Source organism: Mustela nigripes, chromosome 9, assembly GCF_022355385.1.
Source record: "Mustela nigripes isolate SB6536 chromosome 9, MUSNIG.SB6536, whole genome shotgun sequence".
NCBI classification, from domain to species: domain Eukaryota; kingdom Metazoa; phylum Chordata; class Mammalia; order Carnivora; family Mustelidae; genus Mustela; species Mustela nigripes.
This window is the reverse complement of record NC_081565.1, coordinates 21,593,001-21,618,181: the sequence shown is the minus strand read 5'-3', so window position 1 is coordinate 21,618,181 and position 25,181 is coordinate 21,593,001. Positions and strand designations below refer to the sequence as shown.

Here is a 25,181-nt window from a genome sequence, read left to right as displayed (position 1 = left end):
GGACCCTTTCTGATGATATTGAAAAGCCAGTTTACAAGTCACACGAAATAAGCCTCCTTACTCAAACACCGACACGTCCATGGCACGGTCCCATTCAGGGTTGAGACCCGTACCTTCGTGAGTACGTAAGTCGTGCTGAATAGGACTCGCAGGCAATAGCCTCCTTCTACATTAAAACCCACGAAGATCTCAAAGATGCAGAAATGAAACTCCCTTTTTAAGCTATCTTAAAATCTCCTGGAAAAGAAGATTACAGATCATCTCATTATAAACAGGACGCTGAATGGTTTGGTTTTCTTACATTCCGTGTGAACAGAAAGAAAACAAATGCGTGCCTCGCTTCTGCACTGACTCTTCACCTTCAATCATTCCCCTTTCCCTACTAGTCCTTTCCTTTCTATTTTCAGATATCCTCATGCTGAAACTTTCCCCGCTGTCGTCCTGTTCCCTGGGCACATCCTACCTTTGCTCTTTCTCTCACAGGCAGATTCCTCCCTGATCCCGTTTACCTACAATGTTTCCCTCTTCACTTTCTCGATTTACTTACAATGTTTCCCTCTTCACTTTCTCATCAGGGTGCTCCTGGTGTTCCTTCTCGGTTTCTCCGCGGGAGCCAGAGTTATCATTTGCCTCCCAGTTCCCCCATTATTTCAAAAACTGGTACACAGGGTGATGGTATAATCATGTTGGGAGCAATAACTTCTATCATGCTCCTAGAGCAGGAGCATAGCATTTATCCAACGGTTTTCGTTATATCACATTATTCTCCGTGACCTCTCCCTCACTGTATCTCATTCCCAGCCTACTGGCAAGCCCTTCCGCTGTATCCTGTTTTGCTCGCCAGCCCCCCAGCAGCTTGCATGGTAGGACCAGACCTTATCAGCTCCCGCCCAGGACGCTGTTGGTATTCTAGGGAATGCCTATCAGCAGGACTTTCCTTTGCGGTCCTTGAGCCCGCAGAGTCTCTGCTTCTCCTCCCAAGAGCTCCATTTTTCTTACATCAGTACAGTAGGGTGTTCTTACTCATTTCTTAGTTAACAGGTTATTTCTTAGGGATTTCTCTGCCAGATTTTATATTTAGGAAATTCTGTACAAAAATTTTATTTTGTTATTATAAGAGATTATTTTAGGGGTGCCTGGGTGGCTCAATCATTAAATATCCGCCTTCAGCTCAGGTCATGATCCCAGGGTCCTGGGATCGAGCCCAGCATCAGTCTCCCTGCTCAGCAGGAGGCCTGCTTCTCCCTCTCCCACTCCCCTGCTTGTGTTCCCTCTCTCACTGTCTCTCTCTCTCTGCAAACAAATAAATAAAATCTTTAAAAAAAAAAGAGAGAGAGAGAAATTATTTTAAAGTAACTAAGTGTGTGTGTGCGTGTGTGTGTGCGTTACTCTCAAGACTAGCAAAAAAGACACAGTATTTTTTAGAATGAAAAATCAGTCCAGTTGCCAGAGACTTGATATTTTCCTAGTGTTTAAAAATACGGGCACCTGGCTGGCTCAGTCTGTGCAGCACAAGATACTTGATCTTAAGGCTGTGAGCTCAAGACCCACATTGGATATAAACATTACTTAAATTTTTTTCTTTAGGGATGCCTGGATGGCTCAGTTGGTTAAGCAGCTGTCTTCGGTTCAGATCATGATCCCAGCGTCGTGAGAATGAGTCCCACATTGGGCTCCTTGCTCGGCAGGGAGCCTGCTTCTCCCTCTGACTCTGCCTGCCACTCTATCTGCCTGTGCTCGCTCTCTCTCTGACAAGTAAATAAATAAAATCTTAAAAAAATTTTTTTTCTTTAATCTTTAAAAAAAATAGTAGCCAAGAAAAGTTGTCTTCTCATCTAAATTCCCTGTCACCAGCCCCAAATATTATTTTATGATGAACTTCATAAAGTTAGCTATGTGCAAGAATGAATGCATCCATACTTAAAATGTTAAACATATTATATAAAAATCAATATTGGAGATGCCTGGGTGGCTCATTCAGTTAAGACGTTGCCTTCAGCTCAGGTCATGATCCCATAGTCCTGGGATCGAGTCCCATATCAGGCTCCTTACTCAGTGGGGAGCCTGCTTCTCTCTCTGCCTCTGCCTGCCACTTTGCCTGCTTGTGCTTTCTCTCTCTGACAAATAAATAAATACAATCTTTTTGAAAAATAAAAAATTTTGAAAAATAAAAATCAACATTGCAATCCATTTTTTTCAAAAGTACTGACTGTCACCTCCATAACTAAAAGTGTCAAAGGACAGCAACCAACTTACTACATAAATTTAAATCATCTATTGTTTGGGGGGAATACTTGTTGTCCCTGAGCAATTTAAAGTTCATCAGCTATAATATACAGAGGCTTGAAACTTCAGATCCTTGAGGGAAAATGTCCCAATGATCCAATTATACCAAACTTTTAGAAAATGAGACAGAGTGAGCCACAGTTCTCCCAAAATAATTTCAAGAACTCATAAAAACAAAGTCTTCTATTCCCACACACAACGGACTATTACTCAGCCATCAAAAAATGAAAAAAAGAAATCATTGCCATTTGCAGTGACGTGGATGGAACTAGAGGGTATTATGTTAAGCAAAATAAGTCAGAGAAAGGCCATCATCCTATGATCTCATTCATATGTGGAATTTAAGAAACAAAACGGAGGATCATAGGCGAAGAGAGGAAGAAAATAAAACAAGACACAACCAGAGAGGGAGACAAACCATAAGAGACTCTTAATCATAGAAAACAAACCGAGGGTTGCTGGAGGGGAGGCAGGTAGAGGGACAGGGTAACAGGCTGATGGACATTAAAGAGGGCATCTGATGTAATGAGCATTGGGTATTATATAAGACGATGAATCACAGACCTCTACCTCTGAAACCAATAATATATTGTATGTTAATTAATTGAATTTAAATTTTAAAAATATTTTTTTAATTTTTTGTTCTTGAATGATTACACAGTAGAATATTTAACAGTCTACAGAAAAAAGATATTCCTAGAATTCTAAGATACACATTTTTTCATTTGTGGAACTACTCCCCAGTTTTCAGTTTATGAGAAGAAAGTTTACTCTTAAACCACTTGTCCTAAACAACTGATCAGAAATTTTACTCAATACACATATTGAGGAGGGCCTTAAAGCAATGAGCCCTCAGTAGCAATGGACAGATCTAGCACCCAGATCTTAGTTTCTTTTTTCTTTTTTTTTTTAAACAGAAATCACAAATAGGCAGAGAGGCAAGCAGAGAGAGAGAAGGGGAAGCAGGCTCCCTGCTAAGCAGAGAGCCAGATGTGGGGCTCAATCCCAGGACCCTGAGATCATGACCTGAGCCGAAGGTAGAGCTTAACCCACTGAGCCACCCAGGGGTCCCCAGATCTTAGTTTCTAAACACAATTCTCACCTAAAAAGAAATTAAGGGCCTACTTAATCAGAGGGAGCCATTTTGTTGTTTATGCAGTAAACTTAGATTGACCCTGCCCCTCTCAGAGGAGCAAAGCCCAGATACAAGGGCAGGTCAGGGCAGGTAGAGACATCCAATCAGTAGGGCACGCATATATATGCTAGGGTGAATTGTAATTCAATTGGCCACCTGTCTGTGACCTAACATGCCTGAGCAATTTTCTTTGTGTTTGCAATCTCATTGACCACCTGTGTATAACCTGGCTAAACTATCTCTATAAAAGTTAGTCTGTGAGGCTGGGAGGGGTCGCCTCTTTGCAAGAGATGGCCCTGACTGGTCAGTTTGATTCTCGATGCTTGGTGCGAAATAAAGCTTTGCTTGATCTTCGCTTTGTATCAGTCTTGTTCCTTTGAATACACACCTTAACAGAAATGTAGTTCCCCTTTTCACAGTTGGAGCAGGAAAAGGACAAGACTGATCTAGAGCAGCTTACTGCACTAGAATATCAAGAAGTATGCAAAGAATGACAGGACTATTTCAAAAGGCCACAGGAACCACTTGATGAGGCTCCCATTGGCCACATCTGTAACAGAATATTTTGAGCATCAAATTAATTAATGGTTAAAATAGATTATAATCCAGAGAATAAAATCAGAATGCATGAGCTCTTTCTGAAAGAAAGTAAAGAAAATTCTTCCTTACTGGAGGATGCCAAAAAATAAATATAAACGAATGATGTCATTAGAAAATCATTACAGGTTGTTACAGTAATAGATTAGAACAGGTAAAATGTTATAGTAGGTAAATGTAGGCATCGTAATTGTCATAAGTAAAAGCTGGGTGAGAAAACAAGGTATTTACATGGTGTCAAAGTACGGCACTGCAAACTACTTATTAATTTCAAAAACAAGGTCATAAGAGCTCTCCAGCGGGGCGGCATGGAGGATACCCAGCTTAACACCCCCAACAGCGAGACCTATGGACTCCGCGTGCTTTCTAATACCACGGACATAATACCATTTCTATGATATTTCCATCAAAAATACAAAACCTGAAACCAATCATGAGGGAAAACCAGACAAAATTAAATTAAGGGATATTCTGAAAATAACTGGCCTATACTTATCAAAACCGTCAAGATGAGGAAACAAAGGAAAAGACTCAGAAATGGGTCTAGGAGATTAGGTAAACAGGACAACTAAATGCAATGCATGACCCAGCACTCAGAATCAGACCAGGAAAAAGGGGGGGGGGGGGTAGTTCTAAAGGACGTCACTGGGGCAATAGAAGAAATTTGGATGTGGGTTGTCAATTAGATAACAGATTGCAGGAGAGCGAACCCTCCCTCTCTTCCCAACTCCATAGTGCATCTACGTAGGAGAGCGTCCTTGTTCTAAAATACTTCAGCAGTGAGTGTTACAGGGCAAAACGTCCCCAACTTATTACCGTCAAAGAGTCCACGCGCTCCGGAGGGGCAGGCCCTGCACGTGGCCCTTCAGCTCCTGCAGCCAAGTCCGGGGCGGCGGCGGCAGGCAGGGGTCTCGCACCTCGACGGTCCCCGCAGGCGGAGGAGACGGGGAGCAGCGGGGCGGGCTGGCGGGCGGCGGGGGTGCGCAGCCCGGGTGTCCCGGCCTGTCCCGCGGCCTCACCCCGGCCTGCGGCGCCACCCCCGAGGCTGCAGCAGCCCCGTGCGGGGCGCAGGGGACCACAGGGCGGCACGCGGGGGCGCGGCGGGAACCGAGGCGGCCGCACGCCCCACCCGACCTTCAGGGTGAAGTGCATCCACCCCCAGCCCGGCCCCAGCTCCCAGCGCAGAGGAGCCGGCTCAGGGCAGAGTGTGCGCGAACCAGGGCTGAAGGCGCAGTAGCGGGCCTCGCAGCCTCCGGGCCAAAGCTGGGACCACCCGCTTAGCCCCCAGGCCACCCGGTGATCCGTCACGACCTCCCCGAGCAGCTGGTACCGAGGGCCACGCCGCCGCGCGCGGGAACCCGCTGACCTACCACCGGGCGCTGAGCGCTTGAGCAGGTGTAACCAATGGCTTCTGGAACACTCCCGCGGACGCCGGCAAGACCCGGATGCCACGTGGGGGGCGCACGGACGTGGAGCCGGTGGGTGTGCGGCCGGCACAGCCTGAGGAGTGAGCGGCTGGAGGCGTTCGGCAGAGGCTCCGGCCTCCGCCCGCGCGGGGTCAGCCTGGACCGGGCCCTCGCGCGCATCATTTACGAGCAGGTCGAGAAGTTGTGTGAGGAGACAGACCAGCCCCAACATCCCTCTCCTCACGATCCCAGTGCACTTGGTGGCCTGGGTCGACTCCTGAGGCCATCAAGTCCACGTGTTTCGTGGGGCCATGTGTCATCTTACTCTGCACGATACCACCATGGTGTCCGTGTGTCCAACGGAAGTGGGACGGGGGTCTCTGGCTTGTGAATGTGTGCACATGTGTGAATGTGGGCACACTGTCCACAAGCCGACTCGTGAGTCATGTTGCTTGTGTCTCGGTGGTGGATGTCATGTGACCCTGCGCCTCACTGCCTGGGGTGCTCCTGTCCTGTCTCCGTGACCCAGTCCCAGCCTGTGCTTTTTGCCCTGGGCAGCAGGGGCCCTTGCCCGGTGGTCGGGTGGCACTTGCCACCCTCAGGACCACCTTCCCGAGTGAGTCAGAATAAACCGGATCCTGTGGGGGCGGGGGGGGGGGTTAGTTGTGCATGGACAGCGGGTACCTTTGTTACCCCATTCTTTTTGCGAGGTGTGCAGTTCCTCTTTCCTGTGTCCTTAGAACAGTTCACACACTCTGGATCACCAAGGGTGAATGGTTACACCAGATAAAGAACCACCAGGAGGACTTGGTCATACCACATGAATAAGCAGATTTTTTCCTCCTTAGAAAAGAAGTAACAGAATAATGCAAGAATTAACAACAGAGCTAATTAAGTTGTAGAATGACATTTTGGGGATAATGGGCTAGAGTGGCCCATTCATGATAAGCTTAAACTAGTTAAACCTGCTACACCCAATGGGGTTGACTGTAAAGCTCAGGAATCAACATAGAGTTAATGACTTCACAGCTTTAATAGGATTCATCTTGAAACTCCACTCTCCTAAATGTCAGTGCTCACAGTAAATCTAGCACCAGGCAACAGTGCAACAATAATTTCGCCAGAAGGTTGACAATGAGATACTAAGTAGAAATAATAGGCATTGATATTGGAGAAAAGGAGATAACATTATCACTTGAAAACTGTGATTTTATATCTAAAAAGAAGAGAGCCAATTAAAACTGTTCCCCAGCAATAGTTTAGTAAACTAATAACATAAATAAATTTTTAAAAAATCAGTAATTTTCTTGTAGCCAGGTGTAAGATAAAGTGACTAGAAAAAGATGCCATTATCAATTATATTAAAATTGTGAGAAATCTTACAATGACTCTGACAAAAACAGGGAATTTACATGAAAGGAACAACAAAATTTTAGTAATAGTAGTGACAAAACAAGTAAACTAAATGAATCCTGATGCAAAATCTAGAGTCCACTTGTGTTTTGATCAATAAACAAAAATAATTCTTTTCTGAAGGGCACCTGGATGCCTCAGCCAGTTAAGCATCTGACTCTTGATTTTGGCTCAGGTCATGATCTCAGGGTCATGAGATCCAGCTCTGTGCTGGGCTCAGCACTGGGTGTGGAGCCTGCTTAAGGGTCTCTCTCTGTCTCTCTCTCTCACTCAAAAATAATTAATAATAATAATGATAATAACTTTTTCTGTAAGATACAAAATTACTATATTAAAGAGATACCTTCAAAATTGAAGCAAATTTCTACAAAAGACAATAGAGATGAAAGACGCTTACAGAATCATTTCTCACAAAACCAAACAAAAGAACTTAAAGGAAAAACTGCTATTTAATAGCAAAACTGACTCTAGCCACTTCGCTGTTCCAAAGAGTGGCATAATTATCTCATTTCCTGGCTGCGTGGTTCTTTTATTTAAAAAAAACACACACACATACCAAAAAAAAAAAAAAAAAGAACCACCTCTGAGGGCTGTTTCCTTGTGAAAGCAGGGTCCAGGCTCAGGTAAATGGGAAAAGATTATCATAAAGGACACTAAATTATTCTATTTAAAAATAAATGTATAGGATTTAAAGTTCAATCGTGGCTTCTTCAAAAGGGTTAGGAACACCGGAAGAGAGGAGACTAGAGAGAGAATTACAAAGAGAGCCTAGAAACCTTGAGAACTAAAAGGAATCCAGAGAAACTAGCCAGTGAGAAATATTTTGTAACCGGGAAGGCTAAGATCTATTCAAATTCTGGTATGTCATAATGAATTTTAGATTGTTGGCTAGTCTTAGCTATTCTCTACTCCCTCTACTTCTTCCAGAATTTCAGCTGAAGTCCTATAAACACAGCAGTCTTGGGGTACCTTGGGATAGCTTCAGGTAATGGAGGAATAAGAGAACTACCAGAATGGAGAACTTGTGGGTGGATCACTAGCCAACCATGAAGCTAACTTAGCAGATCCTTGAGTGGTCACATACAATAAAGTATTGAGACTTCACAGAATTAGTTCAGGAAATCACTAAAAATGAAAACAGCACTCACAAAAACTCCTGAATGAGGAGAATCTGGTTTCCAGAGTTGCCACATAATATTACTTAAATGTTTAGTCTTCAACAAAAAGTGATGACACATGCAAAGGAACAAGAAAGCATGGCCTGTGTTTAATAATGACAGAAGGATCGATCCATCTAGAAGATAGAAAAGTGTAAATACATAAAGAGGCACTTAAAGAGCAGAGCCCCAGCTCTGCCGGGATGGCTCCATCAGTTGAGCGTCCGACTCTTGATTTTGGCTTGGGTCGTGATCTTAGAGTCCTGGGATTGAGCCCTTTAAGCCCTATGTGGGCTCATCCCTCTCCCTCTGCTCTGCTCATTCTCTCTCTCTTTCTCCCTCACTGTCTCTTTTCTCTCAAATAAATAAATCTTTAAAAAAAAAATCCCTAAAAGAAACAGAAACTGGCAGAACTAGAGGGAGAAGCAGACCATTCAACAATAGTTGAAGACATTAACATACACAGCTCTCAATAATTCATAGAACAACTGGACAACCTCTCAAGGAGAGAGGACTGGAACAGCACTGTAAAACAAATAGCCTGAACACCATTTCTAGAACACCCCACCCAACAACATGCACATGCATGTCCTTCTCAAGTGCATGTAGAACACTACCTGCTGATTTTGTGCCATGGTGCAGCATGCATTCTGGTGTGTTTGGCTCCCTTCCCTCCACAGTGTGCGTGCAAGATCCAAGCTAGTGTGTGTGGCTCCAGCTGGCCCATCTGTATTGGTATATTATAGTCGATTTTATGATCAGAACACTATTTATCCGCTGTTCTATCGTGAGATATTTGAACTGTCTCCACTCTTGGGCTATTTCAAGTAATGTGGTATAACCCTGCACGTGTATATATTTGGGTACATGTGTACACACTTCTGATGGGTCTATACTTAGGAGCGAAAACACTGGCAGAACATGATTAAGTCACCTTCAGTAGCTAGTGCCGAATGATTTTCCAACATGATAAGTCAGTGTCAGTGGTCCTATTGCTGAATAACAAAGTAATCAAACCTTAGTGCCTTTAAACAGTAGGCATTTTCTTTTATCTCATGGATGTCTGGACCAGGAATTCAGACTTTGGAAGGGTGATGTTTGTGACAGGCTGTGTCCTCCCCTAACCATGGTTTCCCTTTCCACTCTTTTGTTACCCACAGTCACCTGAGGTCCTGGAGCAGATCTTCCTCCTAATGGAGCATCAGAAGGTCAACAGTAGCCTAACACTAAATACACTTAATTAAAAATCAATGATATTTCATTATTTTATTAATAATTATGTCATTGCTATTATTCCCAGAATAGTAGCCATTAAAATATTAACAGATACTGGACGCCTGGGTGGTTCAGTCGGTTAAGCACCCAACTCTTGATTTGGGCTCAGGTCATGATCTCAGAATTGGGCCCCATGCTGGGCATGGAGCCAGCTTAAGATTCTCTCTCTCCTTCCGCCCCTCCCACTCCCTCTCTACACATTTTTTTTTTTAAATGAATAATTTTTTAAAATTAGCAGATACTGTCTTTGGATAGTTGCATATAGGTGATCTTTCTTTTCACCTTTAAAAAGTTTTGTTGTATGTGCAAAAAGCATTTATTACCTGTGTAATCCAAAACAAACTTATAAAAACCTTCTGATTTATCTAAAACATAACTTATTTTTTAACTTTATTTTTGAGAGCGGTGTTAGATTCATAGCAAAGTTGAGCAGAAAGTACAGAGATTTGCTGTATTTCCTCTGCCCCCAAACACAACTTCCCCCACTCTCAGCCTTTGTCAGACACTTGTTATAATCAGTGCATCTAAACTGATGCATCATTATCACCCAAAGTCCAGAGTTTACGTGAGGATTTACTGCGATGTCACACACCATCGTTGTAGTATCATATAGAATAGTTTCCCCACCTAAAAAAAATTCTCGGACCTGTTCACCCTTCCCTCCCTACTCCTCCCTGGTGACTACTGATCTTTTTACTGTCTGCATAGTTTTGCCTTTTCCAGAATGTCATGTGATTGGAATCAGAGTATGTAGCCCTTTCAGATGTTTTTCATGCATTTAAGTTCCATGTCTCTTCTGAGCTTGACAGCTCATTTCTTTTTAGTACTGGATAATATTCCATTGTCTGGATGTCCCAGTTAATGTATCCACTCAGCCTCCTGAAGGATATCGTGGTTGCTTCCAAGTCTTGGAACCTATGGATAAAGCTGCCCAAAACATCCATGGGCAGGTTTTTGGGTGGACATAACTTTTCAATCATGAGGGTAAATACCAAAGAGTATGACCGCTGGGTTATATGGGATGAGTATATTTAGTTTAATGTAATTTATAAACTGCCCAGAAACCTGACCTTCCTACATAATGTAACAACTATAAACTCTAGACAAACTACCAAAACCAATTCTGTTAAGGCTCCCCGGAGTCAACAAAAGTAGATTTTGGAAGAGAGCTAAAATATGGACTGGATCAACATACGGTGAGCTTCCTGGATTTAGGAATTCTGTCTGAAGTGAAACAGCCAAAATGGGACCAAGAAGAGCTGAGGTTTTCATTGAAAACCACTTCTTTTCGGCCTGAGAGAGGCAGAGCCAGAGACAGAAAGGGAAGGGAAAATTCGAGAAAGAAAAAAGGCAGAGGGGGCAGCTCCATATTCTATGGCTAAATCTGCCCAAGTCTCTGGCACCTCTGAAAAGACACATGTTGCAGAGTAGATTGCACACAGCTTTGCTAAGGGGGGAAAAAAAGAATTGAACGGACATAATAACTGCCACCCACAAAGAAAGATCACTTGCAGTTTGAGTCTCAGCCTGTTAATTGCGCACTAAACGCAAAGCACCTCATTGGAGGAATGTATTTAATAGAGTCCAGATTCTCTACAACATAACATCCACAATGTCCAGGATATAATCCCAGAACACTGGACATATGAAGAACCAGGAAAAAGTGGGGCAGTGGGAATAGGGGGACAATCAACAGGGGCCAAACCCAAAATGACCCAGATGTGTCACTATCAGACAAGAACTTAAAAGCAGTTATTATACTTATGCTTTGTGAACTTTAAAATTAAGTTCATAATGAATGAAAAGGTTGGAAATATTAGGAAAAGGATATAAAAAAAACCAAATGGAAATTTTAAAACTTTTTTTTTTTTTTAAGATTTTATTTCTCTGAGAGAGAGAGCAAGAGTAGAGGGAGAAGCAGATTTCCTGCTAAGCAGAGAGCCCGATGTGGGACTCGATCCCAGGATCCTGGGATCCTGACCTGAGCCAAAGGCAGATGCTTACTGACTGAGCCACCCAGGCACCCAGAAATTTTAAAACTTGGAACAGTATCTGAAATAAAAATTCACAGGATGGTCTTTAATATCATAATGGACATAGCAAACAAAGTCAGTGAACTTAAATACGGATCTTTTCTTAAATGCCTCCGAAATCTGCAGTACAGTATCAAATGATTTTTTTTAAGATTTTATTGTTTTTTTTAATTAATTTTTTTTTTTTTTAATTTGACAGAGATCACAGGTAGGCAGAGAGGCAGGCTGAGAGAGAGGAAGGAAAGCAGGCTCCTTGCTGAGCAGATGTGGGGCTCGATCCCAGTACTCTGGGATCATGACCCGAGCCGAAAGCAGAGGCTTTAACCCACTGAGCCACCCAGGCGCCCCTAAGATTTTATTGTTTTTGAGAGAGACAGAGATGGAGCACAAGTGGGGAGGAGGGGCAGAGGGAGATGGAGAGAGAGACTCCTCAAGCAGACTCCCCACTGAGCAACTGAGCAAGGAGCCACACAGGACAGGGGGGGGGGGGGGGGGGGCAGTGTTGATTCCAGGACCCATGAGATCATGACCTGAGCTGAAATCAAGAGGCAGACACTCAACTGACTGAGCCACCACCCAGGCACCCCTAGAGCAGTATCAAATGAATTAACATAGCTTTAACTGGAGTCCCATAAAGAGAAAAGGGAGCAAATAGCACAGAAAAAAACAAACAAAACTTTTGGGTAAATAATGGCCCCAAATATCCCAAATTTGGTGAAGCATAAAAATTTAGAAATTCAAAAATCTAAGCAAACCTCCAACAGGATAAATATCCCCCCAAAAAGTACACCCTGGCATATCATAAAGTGCTGAAATCCAAAAATAAAGAAAATCATGGAAGCAGCCAGAAAAAAAAAAAAAAAAAGACATCCAGGGAAACAACAGTTTAAAAGACCCATTATCACACTGGAAATGTTGGAGGTTAAAAACAGTGGAAATCTTCATAGTGTTGAGATAAAACAAATACTCAAAAAAAAAAATTAGATTTTGTATTTGAAGACAGGTCTGGAATCAAAAGTAGCATGATAGAATTATGTATCTAACCGCTAATACCCAATACTCTTTTCAAGAACAACCACACAAAAATTAGATATCCTTCAACCATTACGTTTTCTCCCTGTCCTTTTTATTTTATTTTATTTGTTTAGTAGCACAGAGGGAGATTGAGAGGGAGAAGCAGACTCCCGGATGAGCAGGGAGCCCTACATGGGGCTCGATTCCAGGACCCTGAGATCATGAACCCAGCCAAAGGCAGACCCTTAACCAACTGAGCTGAGCCATCCAGGTGCCCCTGTCCTTTGTATTTTAAAGGCAACTTCATCAATGGTCCTTAAATGTAAAAGCAATTTATCACTTCTGAAGACAAAGAAAAACTTAAATTTTTAAACAGGCATTGTTGGAAAAGCTGAATGTTTCCCATTTTTGGTAGCATTATGATCTTCCACTTCAAAAAAAGAACGGAACAATTGTTAATCCAGTCCAACAAACTGGAACCTGAATTTAGGGTAAAAGGAAGCAGAAGGGAGCCACATGGGCTTTTTGGCTGTGACTGGAGACAAAGCAATGGGGACTCTCCAGCCTCTTTTCCACAGTGTCAAGACCTGTGGGGCAGCTTACAGTACCGGCTGACATTTTGTGCCCACAGCCACGTCGGTCGGTCTCAGGCAAAAGCAGAACTGCCTGTTCTGTATGTTCATCTGGGATTACTTTTCTCAAAAATATACATGAATGAATGAATGAATGAATGATCTTTCACCAGTGACTTCTCTCCAAGAATCTGACTGCCATTTTCCATGTGTTCTGCCTTTGTTCCTGCTTTGCTCTGGGACTTCCAGTTAATTCGACAATGTCCACTTTCGAAAGGGAGCTCAAGATATGGCAGGCAATAGGGCCTTTCTCAGTTCTTAAGGGTGTTGCCAGGCAATTCCCCAGAAGTTGAACTGTTTTCCTAGGGAATCAGTAAAAATCAAGGCGCTCCTTCAAAAGAACTGACCATGCAGCTTTTATTCACCACTTAGGGCATGGGTAGGATTTTCCTTTCCAATAGGATGATCACAGGCTTAACTAGCTCCACACATATTGCAAAGGATTCTATGAAGACTTTGCATATAAAATACAAAAATCTGTTACATATACATCCATTTAACAGCAGTTTGTACATTACAAGGAGTTCGTGTCAAAGTAACTCCCTATACTTAACAAGCAGCAGGACTAGATTGTGGCAGCAGCAGGCAGAAATGTCCCCCTCCCTGCCGAAGGGCAAGTGGTGTTTGTACAGGGCAGGCGCCACTAGAGCACAGATCCACAAGGTCACATCTATCTTCTTTCTTCCGTTACAACGTACACGAGGGAAAGATGGAAGGGGAGAGCACTGCTTTGGCAGCCGTCAGTCTTCCTTCACAGGCAGTTGTGAATGGGACACTAACATTCTAGAGAAACTGCTGCTCTTTCTCACCAAAAACACAACCTTATACTACTTCCACTGTTCTGATTTCCAGCTGCCAAACTTCAGGTCCCTCCTTGTCACATACCAATACACTTGTGAAGCTCTATCCAGTGCACTCATTTCAAGAATAAGGGGTTCAGTAATTAGGCTCTCTAAATCAGATGCCTGTATGACAAGTAGCACCAAAGAGTTCCGGTAAAAAAATAATAAAAATCAGTAGCAGAGGGCTTTGGAGAATGAGGGCCAGAGACACAAACATGCGTGGGTCCTCTTGTCACTGTCCACCAATGTCAACATCCCATAGTAACAAACTCTCAGTTACCAACCCTTTTAACAAGTAAGTGCCCACCCAACATGAGCTGCAGCGGGACACCGGGATTTCACATCACCAGTTGTGCCAGTGACTTGGCTGGTCCAGGGGAAGGCATTAAGAGAGTAAAAAGGAATTGTGCTTACAGAAAGCGACAATGAATGAACTGAACAGCACTGCACACAAAGGTTCAAGTGTCAGCACCTCTCAGCACCATGGGAAATTCCCAGTAGTAAATAACAAAGAGTTTAAAAAGCATAAAACTTGATGAGGTAAAACACTCCGTATGGGCCGAGAGCCCAATTCTTGTCCTCAGATCCTTTTACTTTCTGAAAACAGCCAACCTGCATGGTGTTCTTGCCTCGGAGGCGTATCCCAGGGTCTGTAAATCGAAGTCAGAGGGCTCTCAGCAGAGAGGGAAATACTGATCTGGAAAACACCAAATTCTATGAGGCCACACGCTTTCTGAAAAATAGCCAAAGTTCATTTCCCCCAAGCACAAGCCATTCTGAGGTGAAGTCCACAAAAAGCTCCTTACAATTCACAATGCTACTAAAACCCACAATTATATTTACCACCATCTAAGAGGATGTTTCGATAACCAAGCACCTAGATTTTCATTCAAAAACCCCCTTTCCAAATCAGAAGCAACCCCAGAACATAGTACATCCAGCCAAGTCCACATAATATCTATGGCAGTGCAAGCGCATTGCAACCTTTACTTATGAGTCAGGAGAAGAATTTGGTGGGTCTGAAGAGCATTTAAAATGGTGGTGGGGAGGGGGGAATCAAAGTGTATTACACATAGTTACGAGTATATATTATCATCGCTTCTCAGCCTTTTGGCTAAGATCAAGTGAAGAGTGTTATTTCACAAAACATTTATTTCAGTTTTGTATTCGTTCACACACACACACACACACACACACACACTCTTCTGGGTCAAGATGTAAGCAGCTGAAGAACCATGAGAGACTGTGGACTCTGAAAAACAATCTGAGGGTTTTGGAGGGGAGGGGGGTGGAGGGTTGAATGAGCCTGGTAGTAGGCATTATGGAGGGCACGGATTACATGGAGCATGGGGTGTGGTGCATAAACGATGGATTCTGGAACACTAAAAAGAAATTTAAAAAATAAAAAAAAAAAGATGTAAAAAGTTATTTTTCTTACGGTCACAGTCAATATTATAGTGTATGGAGACCACCAGAAATAATAACCATGGAGTTTCCACGCTGGTTCTAACATTAGTAAGGGCTCAGTATTGGCTGTACAACCAATTTAGTGCTTGGAATCCAAGGTGAACTAGCGTTCAGTTGACTGCAGATACTTGCGTTAGACTAGGTGTTCCCCACCGACCCCTACACCCTGAGGCAGGGGTATAAGCAGTACAAAAAAAAGAAAGGAACCCTAGCTGCAGCTGTTTGAGTGATATCACATTATTCCCAAACGGCTAATTAAGATGTTTGCCCTCCTATTCCCTAGTCATACTGTTAGCCTAAAAATGGGTGGAAAATTTTGTCCTCTTCACAGTTTTGAGATTACAAACAGTCTAAACCAAAGCGGTTATGATTTTGTTGTTGATTTGGCTTTTGCAAAATATGCAACCACAGATACAAACAGAGCAGGCTTATCCTAATGTACTCTCATCTGCGATGGACTTATCACATGGAGACCAAAGTCTCTCTCTCAACCTGTGAAGATGCTAAACAATCAGTCTCTAAAAGCTGATCATCTCAACAAATGACAGTGTTCAAGGTCATGGTACTTAGATACCGGGGGGAGTGGCCTGTTGAACACCTCCTCCCAAGAGCATCTCGGGCAGGCTAGGGGCAGCACCAGGCAGGGCAGTTAATACCTGGGTCGTCCCAGCCCAGGCCAGGCTGCAGGGCAGAAGCTATGCCATTTCCTACGTCCTTCTTCAGGCATAAAGCAAGGGGTTTATTAAACTAAGTCAGTTACAGAGTCCCTTCCGGAAATAACTGTATTTACTTTGGATGCAGTTCTAAGACTTTCATCCAGCTTGCTCTGCAGCTCTGCCTCCTGCTGTAATAAAAGCTTTAATTCTTTTCTTAACTATTTCCATTCATTTCACCAACAACTACCTCTCAAACATTCAAGGTCCCATTAAGCTCACTTGGCCCAAACATTGTTAAAGATCAAATAAAATAAAGCTAATAAGGAACAAAATTTAAGGCATATTTTTTTTATTTCAGCCAAGGAATGATGCATGCTACAGATTAATCTTTACTTTTGCCCACTTGGTTTTTCAAAGAATACCACCATTTCAACCCCCAATGAACATGGCACTCGTTTCTTTCTTCCCCTTCTAATTTATTCCAGATTTTCAAGTGTTTTCTTCAGTAATGATGCCTTCTCCTGCAGCTCAGGTCTGCTGTCTGTCTCCATAGTAGCTAAAGACTCAATTAGGAGCATTCTGCACTCAGATGTCAAACTTTCCCACTGTTTAGATTCTGAATGGAAAAAGAAGAAAAACAGAATCCTTATAGAACAAACAAGCAAAAACCTAAAACTAGTCTTTCTGATTTTCTTCTAAATCGCCTGGCCCCCAAATAAATATAAAGCAACCCCCAATAACAGTTCAGGATAGAATAGGTTCAGTAGTTGTCTCAATGCAGGTCAGGGAGTTTCATCCTCTGCCCCCAGTATTGCTGGGACAAAGAGAATCTAGGGATGCTGAAGCCCAATGGGAGGGAGGAGGTATCAGGGCAAAGGACACAGTAACAAAAAAGCCATTTAACACACAAAAAAACCTCTTTATAAAATATGCTTAGTAAGAAAACCTCTAATAAATTTCATAATTGCCAAGTCAGTCCGAAAAGATTTTATTACTCCTTTCTTTAAAGCACCAGAGATCTATACCCATACTGAAAATTCTAGAAACCCAGAAAGTATACCAGGTCCTAAATCCTGTTTATGAGGTTCTGCCACTTTCTAGTGATAAGGTTTTAAGCAAGTTGCTTTGCTGGTTACCCTCCTTTTCCTCCTCTAGAATACATTCGTACGTATCATGGAACCTTAAGAGGGGTGCTTTATTGCTAAACAGAGAGAGAGAGAAGTAGAAATAGCAAATATATGAGACTCTACAGAAAACAGTTGCATCTTCTCCATTCTTAATCTATAGGCTTAGAATAATTAAAAAAGAAGAGAGAGAAAAAGTAGCCTCGGTTTTAAATACCTCACTGGAGAAAAAGACAGCAGTTTGCTTTTATCATTAGAAGAAATCTGCTTCTTGATAAAAGGTATGGGGGGGGAACCCAGGGGAAAAAAGATAAGACTAAGCAAACACTGTCAAATTTGATGGGTTGGGTGATAAGTGTTAAAATGTTTTCCCAACCCCACTCTTTAATTGTGTCACTCTGTTTCTTAACATGGGTACCGGGAACCCCATTCTGCTCCTGTCAGACATGGACTTGGAAGTCCCCCAGATTACATCAGGAGTCATGGTGGAGACAAAACTTTTTTATTTCAACATAACTGTAGCTTCAAAATACATTAAAAGTATGTAAAAATGAAAGAGTACCAAATTTAAACACTGAATAAAATTTAAAGGTTTTAGCTTTATAGAGCTCACTCACATGTTCATGTACTAATTTATATTTTAGAGTATACACTTACTAAAAACAAAAACATGAAAAAATTTCTAAAATATATGCCATAAAGTATCCTGGCTTCCCGGTCCTCCTCCAGTCAGAAGAATCAAGAAGTCACCTTCAAAATGTGATTATACATACATACATACATATATATATATATATATATAGATAGATAGATAGATATAGATATCTATCTATATATACGTAATGGAATACTATGCAGCCATCAGAAAAAAAAAAGAAATCTTGCCATCTGCAATGACGTGGACAGAACTAGAGGGTATTATGCTAAGCAAAAGAAGTCAATCAGAGAAAGACAATTATCATATGATCTCTCCGATATGAGGAAGTTGAGAGGTAACATGCGCAGTTGGGGGGTAGGAAAGGAATAAATAAAACAAGAGGGGATCGGGGAGGGAGACAAATGGTAAGAGACTCAATATCAGGAAACAAACTGAGGATTGCAGGGGAGGGTGGCTGGGTGACTGACACTGAGGAGGGTATGTGCTATGGTGAGTGCTGTGATGTGTGTAAGCCTGATGGTTCACAGACCTGTACCCCTGGGGCAAATAACACATTATATGTCAATTAAAAAAAAAAAAAGAACTCACCTTCAAGTTTTTTAAGCAGTAATTCTATCACAGATAAAGCTTCTGTTCTCACAGATGAATAGGTCTTATTTTCTAAGAAGAAAATCAGATATTCACATTATTTGCTTTATACGCCTTACAAACAGAAGCTCCAAGGTTAAGTTAGTGTTACTGGAAGAAAGAAATTCAGAAATTACAAATTCAGGGAAAGATACACCTGTTCTTAAGCTTCACTCTGCTAATTAGCATCATATACTTGAAAGGTGTGACCTGTCCCTAGTCCTTACTTGAAAAACTGTCAGCCCAATACACCAATCACCACAATACAAATGGCAATATTGAAAGGACCATTTTAGAGGAAAGAAATCAAAGGACACTATCTCAAACACAGAGTTGTCATCACATGAGACCTCAGAAAGGTCTTAGGTTTGCAGGACTTCCTCATTTTATCAGGGAACAGTACACAACCCCGAGGGCTGAGGGCAATCAGGGACAGCTGGCTGCGATCCTGCAAAGACCAGAGGCTTAGTGGCCGGTTTTTTATTCGAAGGTTGCTACCTCCAAGAGCTGCAACTGAAATAGGCTTCTGTGGTGTCTATTCTAGCACAGGGTGAGACTGTCTTCGGAAAAAATTAATACACAGCCAAACCTAGATAAGGAAAGCACGGGGGGAGCTTATAACATCCTTTTATGCTACCAGGTACAGAGGTGCTTAGAAGGATGACAGTGACCTGCCAGTAAGACATAGGAATCAGCTTAAAGGAGCTTCCACTGGCCAAATCTGGAACAATTAGAGCAAAAAAAAGTAATTAAGGAAAATAATTAATTACAAACCAGTGGAGGAGGGGAGAAAATCCACGCATCAGTACTATTAACAGATAAATGAAGAGGCAGGCAGAGGTGGGATTTCGTTTACAAGAGGGTGCCAACTGCCAGACGGTAGACAGCAAGAAAGCACCAGAGCTAGAAAAATCATGTTCGCGAAAACTGGTTCAGGGAAGAACCACGGATGCACACGGAGTCTAAAGGTGTTCTCAAGAAGAGCAGTGTGTCCGCACAGTCTCGGGCATCTTCTCTCTGACTGCTGGCTAAACCGTGCGGAAGGGGAGCAGGGCCAAGCAGGGCAGATGAACGCGCTGTGCCTCCGGAAGTGAGAGGGCACAGCCTCACTTTCAGAGTATCCCCCAACCGGGAACTCAGAACCTGGATCTAATCATGAGGAGACATCAAACAAACCCCAAATAAGAAACATTCTAGTTTTTAAAAGGCGGGAGGTGGTGGGGTGGAGACTTTTGTTCAAAACTGTCAATGTCACGTGAGAAAAAGGAAGGCTGAGGAAGTATCCTAGACTCAAGGAAACTAAAAAGACACAGCTAAATTCAGTAAATAATCCTGGATTCCTGACTGAAGGGGTGGGGGAAAGTCTGTAAAAGAACACTGTCGAATCGACTGAACCTAAAATACGAATGCTATAAATCTGACTAAGGCCACTGCGCCGGCGTCCTACACCCAACGACCAGTCACTGTACTGAGCCGACACAGAGCAGGCGCACTGAAGAGCTCAGGAACCAAAGCGCATGACGTCAGCAACATGCTGTCAGATGGTTCCAGAAAAGCGTACATACAGAGAAGTACAAATGATGAAGTAACTGGGACAGAACAGTAACAGCTGACTTTGGGTAAAGGATATACAGGCATTACATGTACTATAACTGCAGCTTTTCTGTAAGTTTGAAATTATTTCCAAATAAGAGTCTAAACAAAACAACCTGTCACAAACATCTTCCCAACATCCTGAATTACAGTTCCAGAATAATACAGCACAGCATGCGGCCACGGGTCAGGTACACGAAGGAGTTCAGCAGCTGCTCCACAAATCTAGCTCCAAGCACCAGGGAGGGAACATCTGAAGCTTCACTCCCCAAGCTTTGAATTCGGACTCATCACCGCCAGCTCACTACACTCACCTAAAGAATATGTGATTGATTTACAAGTTTCAAGGAGAATTTCAGCCAAAGCCTCAGGATCTGCATGTTCTTCTTCCAAAAGCATTAATCTGCACAAATCAGAAAGCGAGATACAAATTGCTAGTTACGAAGAAACATTCTAGAACCGTTCTGCCACAAGTAATTTCTACCTGCATATATCACTTTTAAATGTCACTGCAGCTTTTCAGTTTTAAGATAAAAGAATCCCACTGATTTGCTATAAAACACTAAGGGGGCGGGGGAGACAAAACAAAGAACTGAACTACGAAACGAAATTACCCCTGAAAAAAGGCATTCATGGACTGTAGGACTCCAAGCTGCACTTTCCACGTGCTCAGTTTTAGCCGTTCACACATCAGCTTGCACAGCTCCTGACGGTAACAACCTGGGGAGAGCAGGGCAGAGAGTGTGCAGGGACAAGAGACAGAGCGAATGAGGGACACAGAGACATTAGAGCAGAGAAGAATAGAAGGACAGAGAAAGCAGTAGGAGGAAAAAAATAAAATAACAAATGGCTTTCATTAAAGCCATGAAATGTCAAAAAAACTTCAGCAGGACTTAGTGCCCAATTCCCAAATCTCCCTGGCCAGGAACACCCACCCACACCACCACCCGCCCCGAGGGTCCTATGTAACTGTTAACTCTCCTAGGAACAAACACAGAATCTTAACCAAATCACCTTTTCCTGTAAGATACCCCGAGTGACAGCCAGAGAAAGCAGAACTCTGGAGGCAGGGAACTCAACTCGGGACACAAGCTTCTGTACCTGGTTGGCTCTTTAAGAGACAACATCTTATTCCAAACATGTTATGCCAACTGCCCTTGTGATAATTACATAATTAGTATTGTGCTAACTGATGTGAAAGGAATATAAAACTCAACGAAGTAGTTATTTTTTAAATGCTGTAAAATTTAGTATGGTTCATAAATGATGCATGGGGGTAAAAATCTAGAATAATGTTGCACTTGATTTGTTTCATAAGAAACCGTAAGTTCTGGGGCACCTGGGTGGCTCAGTGGGTTAAAGTCTCTGCTTTCGGCTCAGGTCATGATCTCAGGTTCTTGGGATCTAGCCCCACATCCGGCTCTCTGCTCAGCAGGGAGCCTGTTTCCCCCCCTCTCTCTGCCTGCCTCTCTGCCTACTTGTGATCTCTCTGTCAAATAAATAAATAAATAATTTAAAAAAAAAAAAAAAAAAAAAGAAACCGTAAGTTCTTTTTCCACTACAAAGAAACAGAAACCAAAAATTGCAGATGTGCCTAAGAAGCCAGTATGGAACAGTTCCGTTCTCAAAGGCCTTGGCGCTCCCCTCAATAACTAGCAAATGAATGTACATTCCTATGCTTTCTACGAAAATGAACTGCTTTGTTTTGAGATGTGTGTCACCTTTTTTATAGAATTCCCTACTTCAATTTTCTACTTATCAAGCAAAAGTTAGGAGTCCTAACAGTGTCAATGACATGGTCTACTGCCACAGTCCTCAACGTAATGCCAAGAAATAAGGCCACTTAACAAATCTCTGTCTTTTGGAAAATCCTTCCAACACACAGCAAGTATGCTTACGTTGGGTCTCCACATTTCGGGGCCAGGCTTTGCCCAGGCTCTCGAAGGCTCCCAGCAGACACTCCAGCTGCAGCTCCTTCTCCTTCTCATTCTCATCTTCATTTTTGCTTGTCCGAACGCCGGAGCTTTCAGGCGAGTGCTAGGGTACATCGAAGCAAAGGAAAGCAAAACTTATTTTCCATCAAAGTTACAGGGGTACTGCAAAACAATCAGGGTACCAGAGGAGATGTCAGCCAAGAATTAATTGCTAAATTCTCTACAACAGGTCTTCCTATTTGTAAAAAGAATGTGTTGCAGAAATACTACACCTAATAAATTTGGAAAATCCTTTAAAGGACTCTGTTAGGAAAGGTGAAAAAAATCCTGTATATGTAGGATTTTAAACATAAAATTAAAAAGCTTGCATTGGAATCATGGGATTAAAGATGCAAGAACTCAGTAATCATCTCAATCCAAACTCCGTCTTAGTAAGAAAGGGAAACACGCCGAGAAGTGACTCACCCAGCTAGCTTGTGATACAGTCCATTGAAAACCCAAGTCTCCCAAATCCATGTACTATCATTATATAACAGAAATTATTTAAACAGCCTTGCTATACAAAGAAACCTGCAGATTAGCAGCAACACAAGACATAAAAACGCTATTTAAAATATTTCGTGTTTCACACACACAAAAAATAAATGATAAGCCCTAACTTTTTTTTTCTCTGAACCGCTGCCCAAACTTTACAAACGAGTACTTCATTTTCCAAATGAAACCGAAGTCTTCTTGACTAAAGTCCCTCAGTATATGGCGGAAACAAGTAATAATGGTCCATTGAGCTCCCTGTGCTTGCTCTCAGAGTTGAGTGAAGACTGGGGTGGGTTTTACACACACTTAAAAGGCAGAGCGTATCACCACTAGGTCACCACTAGGTCAGAGACTGTCCATTCACCCCAGCACTCGCTCCTGGAAGTCACTGTCCCCACAGCCTTGAGTTTCCCAAAGTGCAGGTTGAAACCCCTGCAACAAACCCGTCTTTCTGCTTTGCTTAAAAAGAACGACCCTCTTCCCTCCTCCCATGGAAGCAAAGAGACGCCTAGAGGACTGCCTTCCTTGGCTTCCCGTGCAACAGAGCTGCGGCTAGCTGCCCAAGGACTGGCCGATGAAACAGAAGTGCACGTGCCATGCAGCAATGTCTGAGAGCTGTCCTTGAGAGAGAACAGACGTGCCGAATCCAACCCTTCATCCTTTCTTCATCTTCTACACCATTACCCGCCCAGAAGGCGGTGACACCATGGACCACGATGACAGTGGCCACGCTCCAAGGAAGGCAGAGCTGGAAGCTGGTGAAGAGTCAACTACTGAGCCAAAACCTCAACTATTCCATGACAGACAAAACTCTACGTTGTTCAAGGCCGTGATACTTTGGGATTTCCTGCTATTCGCAGCCACACTAATCCTAATAAAATAAGTGAAGAGGATGCCAGGAAAATCTTCCTTCCTTTTCTTTCTTTTTACATTTTAGTTTTTAAGTCTAAACTAGACCTGAGGGATACAGGCGATCTTACCTTCTTGATGAGAGGTATGACAATATCAGAAAACTCCTGGAATCTGTCTTCTTTGGTGGCCTTCAAGACATCCGCCGCACAGCTAATTGCTACGATCTTGTATTTCAGATTCTCTTTGCAACACTCCTTCAGAACAGCCTGGAGAATCTCATTTGTGCTGGGTTGATTGGGCACAGGCTTTTCCAGCTCTGCACTACAGGAGCCACAAAAAAGCATCAGACAGTTAGTAAAGACTTCAGCTTTGGGGTTCAGTTTAAGAAACAGCATCTTCACCGAAAGAACATTTACCTGCAAGCTGTCACCACACAGGCAATGGCTTTCAACAGCTCTTCCTAAAGGGTTGAAAGATGAGGGAACAGTGTTAAGCACACAGGTGTCATTCACCTTCTACGTACTATGTTACCTCAGGAATACTTAATAACTATGATGACCAAAATGAACCAGAGTCATCTTCTCTTCAATGCACTTGACTATTTAACAAGCACACCATAGGTTTTTACTCCAAACCATAAGAGAAGATAACTGTCTTTATCTCCATTTCATAAAGCCTGGAGACCTGACTTGCCCAAGGTCAACAGGCGACGTGTCAGTCACGGGATTCTGATTCCCAGTCCAACACTTCTTCTCCAGTACAGTGCTGGCCACTGCTGACTGTGACAACATCAAGGAGACTGGGATGTGCTGCCACGGTCTCATCTTCCCCACTGAGTGTTCAGTGTAAGTATCCGGTATCACCCCTGTGTACAACGTGACTAGTTCACAGGCCTCAGGGATGGGCACACTCAGACCCAAGTTTAGACACAGCTTGCCTTGCTACTCAATTTCACGTGTGTCCAATCCTGATCTGTTCATGAGGCCAACGGGGACAAAATGGTGACCAAGTGATTTAAGACCTCTCTTGGAAAGCTGAACATGATAAATAAAAGTCAGCCCCCAGCACTACTGTATTCAAAAACACGTGGGTTATACTTTGACGGAATAGCATACTTAATCAGGCAAAGTTTACCCAAAGCTGCCCATTGACTAGGAAATCCAGTTCACAAAAACAATCTATCTGACATCCCACAAAACCAGATTCTAATTTTTATAGAAAATGAAAGATGAAGTCATAATCCTTTAAGGATACCTTAGATTTAACTGGGCATGAATGGTTCCTTTACCTTTCCTGCCCATGTTCTTCCAGCTAGGCCTTGCAGTAATGCGGTCAGTATCATTCCCAGATATGGAGGTACTAGGGAGCTGGTTTGTTTTGCAATGGATGCCATGGCAATTGCACCCTGGGCTTTCATTTTCCATGACTGAGACTGCAAAGCCTTCTGGGTAATGGTAATCAACTCCTGCAGGTATAACCGAATGCCACCAAAGGAACCTAGGTTATGAAAAGCAAAATTAAAGCAACTTTTAAGTGACAAAAAGGATTAACTGGTTTTTTTTTAAATCTGAAAAAAAGTCAATGACCATCAGTCTAAAAGCAGTAATTCTCAACGGCTAGATCCCACCACTCTCTGAAAGAAACAGAGAGTCGTGTTGTGATGTATCTTTACAACAGTAGGACTTTATGAACTTGAATATGCCCACAGGAGAGTGTCATGCAAGTGATCGTCATCCATGTACACATGTGAAGGTGAAGTACAGAATTAAGGAGCACCACTCTAAAATAATACTCTACGCCAACAGAAAATCACCAGTCACTCCCAAATCAAATCGGTACAGCTCTACGTCACTTGAGCAGAAGTTCTATTCTCTCACATGGACAGCACTGAGGAAGGAGAGGGACGAGCTTAGCATCCACCTTAAGAAGGCAGCGATTTGCACAGG

The 25,181-nt window shown here is 42.8% G+C and overlaps 2 protein-coding genes across 5 annotated transcripts in view; both read right to left on the bottom strand.

Moving 5' to 3' along the window:
* LPAR1 (lysophosphatidic acid receptor 1) overlaps nt 1-706 on the bottom strand; it is a 348,212-nt gene extending 347,506 nt beyond the window's left edge. Inside the window, exon 1 of the mRNA XM_059411089.1 lies at nt 548-706. The gene's annotated coding sequence lies outside the window, so the exon portion shown is untranslated. The remainder of the gene's footprint in view (nt 1-547) is intronic.
* A 15,535-nt stretch (nt 707-16,241) lies between these two features.
* ECPAS (Ecm29 proteasome adaptor and scaffold) overlaps nt 16,242-25,181 on the bottom strand; it is a 97,654-nt gene continuing 88,714 nt past the window's right edge. For all 4 annotated transcript variants that reach the window (XM_059411081.1, XM_059411080.1, XM_059411082.1 and 1 more), the window contains 8 exons: nt 24,524-24,732; nt 23,652-23,695; nt 23,364-23,556; nt 21,814-21,952; nt 20,530-20,635; nt 20,230-20,318; nt 18,284-18,355; nt 16,242-16,529 (listed from right to left, as the gene is read on the bottom strand). In XM_059411081.1, the coding sequence (XP_059267064.1) occupies nt 16,390-16,529; nt 18,284-18,355; nt 20,230-20,318; nt 20,530-20,635; nt 21,814-21,952; nt 23,364-23,556; nt 23,652-23,695; nt 24,524-24,732 (992 nt within the window). In that variant the 3' untranslated portion in view covers nt 16,242-16,389. The remainder of the gene's footprint in view (nt 16,530-18,283; nt 18,356-20,229; nt 20,319-20,529; nt 20,636-21,813; nt 21,953-23,363; nt 23,557-23,651; nt 23,696-24,523; nt 24,733-25,181) is intronic.